Source organism: Oncorhynchus masou, chromosome 9 (genome assembly GCF_036934945.1).
Source record: "Oncorhynchus masou masou isolate Uvic2021 chromosome 9, UVic_Omas_1.1, whole genome shotgun sequence".
NCBI classification, from domain to species: Eukaryota; Metazoa; Chordata; class Actinopteri; order Salmoniformes; family Salmonidae; genus Oncorhynchus; species Oncorhynchus masou.
In genome coordinates, this window is record NC_088220.1 from 13,270,314 (window position 1) to 13,280,763 (window position 10,450).

At 39.7% G+C, this 10,450-nt stretch overlaps 1 protein-coding gene across 1 annotated transcript in view; it reads right to left on the minus strand.

Annotated features, from left to right (window-relative positions):
* Window positions 1-6,365, minus strand: part of LOC135545540 (disintegrin and metalloproteinase domain-containing protein 19-like) — a 56,522-nt gene extending 50,157 nt beyond the window's left edge. Inside the window, 2 exon segments of the mRNA XM_064973209.1 lie at window positions 712-833; window positions 6,084-6,365. Coding sequence (XP_064829281.1) covers window positions 712-833; window positions 6,084-6,213 — 252 coding nt within the window. The 5' untranslated portion in view covers window positions 6,214-6,365.
* Window positions 6,366-10,450: the final 4,085 nt, after the last annotated feature.

The following is a 10,450-nucleotide window of genomic DNA, read 5'->3' on the forward strand; positions in this document are numbered from 1 at the left end:
ATTATATCTCTCTGGCATTATATCTCTCTGGCATTATATCTCTCTGGCATTATCTCTCTCTAGCATTATATCTCTCTGGCATTATATCTCTCTGGCATTATATCTCTCTGGCATTATCTCTCTCTGGCATTATATCTCTCTGGCATTATATCTCTCTGGCATTATCTCTCTCTGGCATTATATCTCTCTGGCATTATCTCTCTCTAGCATGATATCTCTCTAGCATGATATTTCTCTGGCATTATATCTCTCTAGCATTATATCTCTCTAGCATTATATCTCTCTAACTTTATATCTAATATTACACAATCCCTTCTCAGAGCGCTACAGACAATTCCTTCAACCTCACGGTTTGGTTTTTGCTCTGACATGCACTGTCAACTGTGGGACCTTATATAGAAAGGTTGACGCCTTTCCAAATTATGTCCAATCAATTGAATTTACCACCTGTTTTGCTTTTTCATTATGGGGTATTGTGTGTAGATTAAGGAGTATTTAAAAAAATCCACTTTAGAATATTGCTGTAATGTAACAAAATGTGGAAAAAGTCAAGGGGTCTGAATACTTTTCGAATGTACTCTATATCTCTCTAGCATTATATCTAACATAATACCTCTCTAACATGTAACATGTGAAATGTGTTGTGCTATTTCAGAGGACAATCATGTCTCTGAATTAGTAGGGAATGTCAGTGATAAGATCGGATCTCACCTTCTCTCCATGGACGGACCTCCTGTGTCTTGCAGGCTGCAACCAGTGTGGATAGGTAATCTCATAGCTCTCTCTGTGTTCTATTCTGTGGCTGTTCTCCTGAGGGCTCGGTCTCTGCTCCTCTACACAAAGCATTTACAAGCATGTCAACAAAGAGGACAGTAGAAGGTAACAGTTTATTGAAAGATTTGTTGGTTGATTGATTTCTCAATTAAACCAGTGCACTTCATTTTGTTAGACAGGTTTGAATATGATGTATTCTGATAACATATAATACAACAAGCTTGTGTAGTCATTGTAAAATCACCTCAAATAAATGTCTGTCACATGCTTCGTAAAACAGCAGGTATAGACTAACAGTGAAATACTTACTTACGGGCCCTTCCCAACAGTGCAGAGAGAACGACAAAAGAGAAATAATAGAAAAGTAAAATGTAAAAATAAAAGTAATAACGAATACACAATGAGTAATGATAACTTGGCTATATGGGTACCAGTACCAAGTCGATGTGCAGGGGTACGAGGTAACTGAGGTAGATATGAACATATAACTAGTTTATGTGACAAAACAAGCAATACTATAGACAAGTGCAGATAATCATTGTACCATCTAAACCACTGTGAAATCTATTTTCAAAAAACAAAAATATTGTATTTTCAGCTGTTTGAAACTAATGTACAAAACCGGAAGTAAAATACACACAAATGAAATGAGAAGCATAGAAATAGCGCACATAGAACAGATTAACCGCTTCTTAGACTTGCTTTCAATGCAGTTCTATAACTAAAATTTCTATGTAAATTTGGTCAGGTCACCCAAAAAGTTACATAATGCAGTTTTAATTATTTAACTAACTATTTAGTAGTCTTGTAGCTTGGGGCTAGAAGCTGTTCCGGGTCCTGTTGGTTCCAGACTTGGTGCATCGGTACCGCAAGCCGTGCAGTAGCAGAGAGAACAGTCGATGACTTGGGTGGCTGGAGTCTTTGACCAATTGTAGGGCCTTCCTCTGACACCGCCTACTACAGAGGTCCTGAATGGTGGGGAGCTTGCCCCCACTGATGTTCGCACTACCCTCTGTAGCTTAGTGATGAGCTTGGAGTGCACTATGGTGTTGAATGCTGAGCAGTAGTTAATGAACAGCATTCTCACATAGGTGTTCCTTTTGTCCAGGTGGGAAAGGGCAGTGTGGAATGCAATAAAGATTGTGTCATCTGTAGATCTTTTGGGGCAGTATTTGAATTGCAGTGGGTCCAGGGTGTCTGGGATGATGGTGTTGATGTGAGCCATGAAGAAACTTTCAAAGCATTTCATGTCTACAGATGTGAGTGATAGTCATTTAGACAGGTTACCTAGGCACAGGGACTATGGTGGTCTGCTTGAAATATGTAGATATTATATATATATATATATATATATATATATATATATATATATATATATATATATATATATATATATATACTTCCATATTGAGTGTGTCTATGGTACATCCTGCTCGAAGTTTTGCTTGTAAGCACAAATCAGGAGGTAGAATTATGGTCAGATTTGCCTAATGGAGGGTGAGGGAGAGCTTTGTATGTGTTTTCTGTGTGTGGAGTAAATGTGATCTAGAGTAATTTCATCTCTAGTTGCATATGTGACATGCTCGTAGATTTCAGTATTCCTGCATTAAAATCACAGGCCACTAGGTGCGCCGCCTCTGGATGAGCATTTTCTTGTTTGATTATAGCCCTATAGAATATCAAAGTATGAGTCATCATACCCATAAAACCTAGCGGTCAAACAAGGAAATGGTTCCAATAATTTTTCACTGTTCATTTTTAGAAACACTTGAAATAAGGGTTGAGTTTTGTGTAGGCTTACCCTGGCCTGAGGTTTTGAGAACCGTGTAAATCTCTCTAGGACACATATGTCAGAGTCAAGGCCCGCGGGCCACATCCGGCCCGCGAGAAGGTTTTTTACGGCCCCTGGGATGATCTTGATTTATTATTAGAACCGGCCCGCAGACCGCAGCAAGCCGGCAGCCCGCAGATCTTTTACACGCACCAATACTACATTTCCCACAATGCAACGGTGACGCACCGAGCAGTAGGCTGCTTCATTTCAACATTTATTGGCACAGCAGTCGTCAGCATCACAGTAAAATTAACTTTCAGATACCCATCAAAAATGGCAAAACGGAAGGTGGACACTGAGAACCGGGGTTTCAAACAAGGTGGGAGTCGGAGTATATGTTCACGGAGGTAGCTGGAAAACCTGTGTGTCTTCTGTGTGGAGAAAGTGTGGCGGTACTGAAAGAGTATAATCTGAGACGACATTATGAAATAAACACGCGGACAAAAACAAGAATATGGACATGGAACAAAGGCTACAAAAGGCAGAGGAATTAAAACGAGGCCTCAAATCTCGACAGGCTCTGTTCAAAAAAGCCAAATCACAAGGCCAGGCTGCTGTCAAGGCCAGTTTTATTTTGGCAGAAGAGATCGCTAAATCAGCCCGGCCATTTACGGAGGGGGATTTCATCAAAAACTGCATGATTAAAGTTTGTGACGAAGTTTGCCCAGAAAAAAGGCAACTCTTTTTAAATGTGAGTCTGAGCAGAAACACCATTGCCGAGAGAGTAGACCAGTTGTCCATCAATCTAAAAGAGCAGCTTGTGAAAAAGGGAAAAGATTTCATTGCATATTCCTTGGCTGTGGATGAGAGCACCGACATTTCTGACATTGCCCAGTTGTCAATTTTCATCCGCGGAGTGGACTCCAGCCTAAGCGTGACAGAGGAGTTTTTGGCTTTACGTCCTATGCATGGCACAACTACGGGGCATGATTTGTATGAAGAGGTGTCAAGATGTGTAAATGAGATGGAGCTGCCTTGGGAAAAACTCGTGGGTTTGACAACCGACGGAGCACCTGCGATGTGTGGACACAGGAGCGGACTGGTGGCGAAGATACGGGAAAAGATGCAAGAGGAAAACGCGACAGGTGAGCTGACAGCTTATCATTGTATCATACACCAGGAAGCGTTGTGCGGTAAAGCCTTGAAAATGGAGCATGTAATGAGCATCATCACGCGCACAGTTAACTTTATCAGAGCCAAAGGTTTGAATCACCGCCAGTTCAAGGCATTTCTGACGGAGTTAGAAACGGAGCATGGTGATTTGCCTTATCACACAGAGGTGCGATGGCTAAGCCAGGGAAAGGTGCTTCAAAGATGTTTCGAGCTTCGTGAGGAGATTTGTCTGTTCTTGGACAGCAAAGGGAAAGACACAACACAACTCCGAGACAAATGTTTCTGTGTGAAATGGCTTTTCTGTGTGACATTACGAGTCATCTGAATGCAATGAACTTGCAGCTGCAGGGTCATCATGTCATCTCTGATATGTACAGTACAGTGAAGGCATTTAAAACCAAACTGACTCTGTGGGAGACGCAGATGCGGAAAGAAAATTTGAGCCACTTTCCCAGCTGCCAGACCATGAAAGAGAAGCTCTCTACCAGTGCGTTCCCGAGCGCACAGTTGGCTGATAAAATAGGTATGCTTGCCGCTGACTTTCGACGCCGATTTGCTGACTTTGAAGCACAAAAAAGCAGGTTGGAACTGCTCGGTAACCCATTTGCTGTTGACGTGGAAAGCTCACCACCAAACCTCCAAATGGAGTTGATTGACCTCCAATGCAATGATGCACTGAGGGCAAAATATGCGGCAGTGGGTGCTGCGGAGTTCGCCCGTTTCCTCCCCGACACAATGCCCCAGCTGCGCATCCAGGCTGCTCAAACGTTGTCTATGTTTGGCAGCACATACCTGTGTGAACAACTTTTTTCTTTGATGAACCTGAACAAAACATCACACAGAAGTCGACTTACTGCTGAACACCTCCACTCAATTCTGAGGATTTCCTCAGCTCAGAGCCTTACCCCGAACATTGATGAACTTGTGGAAAAGATGGGACACCACCAAGTATCACCCTCAACCTCAAACAAGTGAACATTACTGTGCAATCACATATTTAGAGTTTTTACTCAGTTCAAGTTTAAAAGTTAAAGTTTAATATTTGTTTTCACTGCATGTTACTTCTCCTTAAACAAAGTGTTGTTTTTGATTAATAGATTTTTGCACTTTATTTTATTGTATTTCAATCCAATTATATTTTAAAAATATTTCAGTTGAGTGGATGATAGAAAATTGCTATTATTGTTTTTTTCTTTGAAGTAAATTTAGCCCACTTTTGCTAAAATAGAAAATATAGGCTACTGATGGTGCCTTGAATACCAGTTTCTTTCATTTAATGTTCATGTTATGGGGATTTTTATATAAAGGAAATTTGTCTTTTGTGTCTGTTGAAAATTAAAGATTACTGACAGAGCCATAAGAAAATATTGCTTTATTTATCTGATCATATTGGAATATATTTGTTAGGTTTTCAGTAGGTTCAATTAGGTTCACTAGACTATATGCGTCATTTAAAAAATTTTCAATGAACATTCGAACAGTCCGGCCCTCGGCTTGTAGCTAAATTTTTTATTTGGCCCTCCGTCCATTTGACTTTGACACCCCTGCTCTAGGACAAGGTGACTTTTGTCAATATATTTGCTGGTATTTACCACACAAAAATGAAATGCTAATTAGCTGCTAATGTGGCTTTCACAAACAATTACAAATACCATGATGATCTGGATGTGACTGCCGAATCGAGGCTACTTTGATGCAATTAGCATTTTCTAATCTGAGAGTAAATAGATTTGAATATATTGATAAAAATCACCTTGTCCGAGAGAGCTTTATATGGTTAGCAAAAATGTCACTCCAGGGTAAGCCTACACGAAACACAGACTCTATTTTAATGGTTTCTAAAATTCCTTATGAGAAAAATGAATGGTGAAAAAACGATTGGAACCGTTTCCCTGTTTGACTGCTAGGCTTTATGGGTATTATGACACCTCTACTGTGGGGCTCTATACAGCTGGGGTAGTCTTGGTTTGTGGTGGTAAATAGAAATCTATGAACAATATAGATGAAAACTTGCTTGGCACATAGTTTGGTCTACAGCTTATCATGAGGTAGCCAACAGGAAGTTCTTTAGATTACTGAATTTAAAACTGACTTCGGCACATGCTTTTAAAATAATTTAGGCTGCAATTTATAGAAAACTTGCTTATGTTGTGAATGAATAAGAAAATTGATTCTTTCAAACATTCACAATAGCCCAAGAAAGACTAAATAAACCTTGAAACACCAGTAAACACATAGCTATGGACTGAATGAACCAACATTATGCACAGTTCAAAATAAATGATCTTGAAATATTTATCAGCCATCCAGAAAAACTCCATTCATTAACTGATTAGCTGTTGTAATGAATGCACAGACTTACCGGCAGCATCTACGTGACCAGATACAACAGACCCAACACAGCAGATAACGACTGTCAAATACAGACACAGACGCAGAAGGGAATGTGCAGAACACCGATTAAAGCGGGTTATCCGTTCTCGTGGACTCATGCTAAAATAAAGGGTTATAGTTTAAACCCTACAATGTAATCGCAAACAACAAAAAATGCATAGGCAAAGGATAAATAATAGCTGCCTGTCGACATATCCTATGAAGCGGATAAATGTGTAGGCAACAATAGCACTCTATCGCTCTGTCTGCTTCGGATGCTTCCACAGGGGTAGAGCGCATCTTTTCCAGTTCTTACTTTCATTTTCAGCCCCTCCCATTTACCCTATAACTGGCCAATCGATTTCTGTGATTTTGAAAACCTTTGAAGACTAGAGATTGTTTTATGAGAGCCCTAACACAATTCAAAAATTCCTACAATATGTAATATGATAGGTGAATGTGAATTTCTGAAATACAGAATGTCTCATGGCAATAGTCTACTGTAAAACATTTCTACTAAAGCTGAATTATGTTATACAGCTCAGGCTCTGTACTAAAGACACCATATTTCCTATATAGTGCACGGCAGTGTTTTGTTCGAGACCACCCAAAGCGAGACCGATTCAAGACAAAGACCAGAGGGAATCTAGTCCAAGTGAAGACCAATACCGGAGAGGGGGCGAGACCGAGTCAAGACCGGGGTGGGGATGAGAGGTCCGGGAAGCAGTCAAGACCGAGACCAGAAAAATTAGAGTCCAATTCAAGACCATGACTGTAATTTTGTCAAATCGTCACCATAATTATTCAAAATGTCCAGTATTTCTGTGTTGATATTTCAGAACAACATATGGATTATTTTGGCATTCAGAATGGTAAAACAAATACATGCTGAAGGCAAATAGAGCCACTCTACACATTATTACTGATCCAAACACAGTGGCGAACAACGAGGAGCTAGGAACACAAGCATTTCACTACACCCACAATAACATCTGCTAAATATGAGTATATGACCAATACAATTTGATTTGGTTTGATTTGAGAGCCTTCTCCGGTTTCAGAAAAAAGGCTAAGGATTTATAGCAAAATAATAATAGTGATATTATTATTTTCAATGATGTTCTGATTTAATCTCTTCAACTTTTGATAGAGAGGATAAGGTTAACGCTGAAGATTTTTGTTTTTTTAGATAAATCTAGCTAGCTAAATCAGCCATTGGCTAAGACATCAGAAGCTTGATAGAAGGCATCTGCCATTCAACTGTATTAGGGCAACATTTTGGAGTGATGGTGGAATCAACCAATCACATTGACTTGTAATGGCCAACAGGTCAAAGGCCAACAGGTCACTATGCAATTTTTTTATTTTTTTATTTCACCTTTATTTAACCAGGTAGGCAAGTTGAGAACAAGTTCTCGTTTACAATTGCGACCTGGCCAAGATAAAGCAAAGCAGTTCGACACATACAACGACACAGAGTTACACATGGAGTAAAACAAACATACAGTCAATAATACAGTATAAACAAGTCTATATACGATGTGAGCAAATGAGGTGAGATAAGGGAGGTAAAGGCAAAAAAAGGCCATGGTGGCAAAGTAAATACAATATAGCAAGTAAAACACTGGAATGGTAGATTTGCAATGGAAGAATGTGCAAAGTAGAAATAAAAATAATGGGGTGCAAAGGAGCAAAATAAATAGAATAAATACAGTAGGGAAAGAGGTAGTTGTTTGGGCTAAACTATAGGTGGGCTATGTACAGGTGCAGTAATCTGTGAGCTGCTCTGACAGTTGGTGCTTAAAGCTAGTGAGGGAGATTAGTGTTTCCAGTTTCAGAGATTTTTGTAGTTCGTTCCAGTCATTGGCAGCAGAGAACTGGAAGGAGAGGCGGCCAAAGAAAGAATTGGTTTTGGGGGTGACCAGAGAGATATTCCTGCTGGAGCGCGTGCTACAGGTGGGTGATGCTATGGTGACCAGCGAGCTGAGATAAGGGGGGACTTTACCTAGCAGGGTCTTGTAGATGACATGGAGCCAGTGGGTTTGGCGACGAGTATGAAGCGAGGGCCAGCCAACAAGAGCGTACAGGTCGCAATGGTGTGTAATATATGGGGCTTTGGTGACAAAACGGATTGCACTGTGATAGACTGCATCCAATTTGTTGAGTAGGGTATTGGAGGCTATTTTGTAAATGACATCGCCTAAGTCGAGGATTGGTAGGATGGTCAGTTTTACAAGGGTATGTTTGGCAGCATGAGTGAAGGATGTTTTGTTGCGAAATAGGAAGCCAATTCTAGATTTAACTTTGTATTGGAGATGTTTGATGTGGGTCTGGAAGGAGAGTTTACCTAGGTATTTGTAGTTGTCCACGTATTCTAAGTCAGAGCCGTCCAGAGTAGTGATGTTGGACAGGCGGGCAGGTGCAGGCAGCGATCGGTTGAAATAGTGAGGAATAGTTTTCCCATGGTCTAAGGAGCTAACTTTTATTGTAGGCTAGTTTGCAGCTGCTGCAGCAGGTGTTATTGAAGAGGATATTATGGCTAATTTGTTAGCTTCTCCCTTTTCAAGAATAACTTTCAACAAGAAGTTAAAATAACTGATGTGTGTGAAACATTGTTGCATTTAAACTTTAGATCACCCATTACTTTGTGAGCTAAACCTTTTTTGCAATGGGAGGTAATAGTTGTAAATTGTGATTGGAAAATGCTTAGCCTGATGATTGTGTTTTTGTATTCTTATGTTTGGGACCTACTGGCTTATAATGTCAGAGTGAATGGACTGCTGTCTTTCCATCTGCCCTATGCAGTACTGTAGTGATGCCTGGGGAAGTGGGTCCTGTGTGAAGGAAAGGCCCTGCGGGAAAAATCCTATGTTTTCACATAGATTTTCAGATTTTCCCTCTCAAAAAAATATATAATTAAAAGACAAAAATGTGATGTTTAAAGTCAACAATAATTCTTAAAGCTCATCAGCAGAACATTTTTTAGATCTGGAAAAAAATATATATTTTTGGAGGGTGTAGTTGCCCTTTAATTCAATTGAGCTAAACAAAATGCCCTCCCCATAGATACAAATCAGTTTTGTCAGGTATGCTAACATTGCAGTCAGCATTTTATTGAAAAGGTTTTTTGGGGAGGCCTTTAGAAATATTGATATAAAACAGTGCTTGATGACACATCGCAAATAACCTACTAACCAAGATTTGTATTACCTTTATTTAACTAGACAAGTCAGTTAAGAACAAATTCAAATTTTCAATGATGGCCTAGGAACAGTGGGTTAACAGCCTGTTTAGGGGCAGAACAACAGATTTGTACCTTGTCAGCTCGGGGGTTTGAACTTGAAGTCCAACACTCTAACCACTAGGCTACCTGTCACTGTAGAAACTATGATAATAGAAATGTTTAGAACGTTTGTGAAACAGCACAGTTGAAAAATATTTGGCAAATCGAAATCAAAAGTGGATGGTGTTCAGAGATAGATGGGAGGGGTTGAGTGATGCTGAAAGATGGGACTAAAAACAAACAAAATATAATTATTACAAAATATACTGTGTCCGTAAAATGTTTATAGTCTGTATAAAGTAGAAGCCCAAGTGTTGTTGTCCATTAGTTTAATCCAATTAGGGGAGGGGTGGTAGGGTTAGGGGTAAATAATAAACAAAAATTAGTTTAAAAAAATAAATATATTATCTATAGAGTACCAGTCAAAAGTTTGGACAACACCTACTCATTCAAGGTTTATTATTTATTTGTACTATTTTCTACATTGTAGAATAATAGTGAAGATATCGAAACTATGAAATAACACATATGGAATCATGTAGTAACCAAAAAGTGTTAAACAAATCAGAATGTATTTTATATTTGAGGTTCTTCAAAGTAGCCACCCTTTGCCTTGATGACAGCTGTGCACACTTCGCATTCTCTCAACCAGCTTCATAAGGAATGCTTTTCCAACAGTCTTTAAGGAGTTCCAACATATTCTGAGCACTTGATGGCTGCTTTTCCTTCACTCTGCAGTATAAGTCATCCCAAACCATCTCAATTGGGTTGAGGTCAGGTGATTGTGGAGGCCAGGTCATCTGATGCAACCCTCCATCACTCTCCTTCTTTGTCAAATAGCCCTTACACAGCCTGAAGGTATGTTGGGTCATTGTCCTGTTGAAAAACAAATTGTAGTTCCACTAAGCGCAAACCAGATGGGATGGCATATCACTGCAGAATGCTGTGGTAGCCATGATGGTTAAGTGTGCCTTGAATTCTAAATAAATCACAGACAGTGTCACCAGCAAAGCACCCCTACACCATCACACCTCCTCTTCCATGCTTCATGGTGGGAACCACACATACGGAGA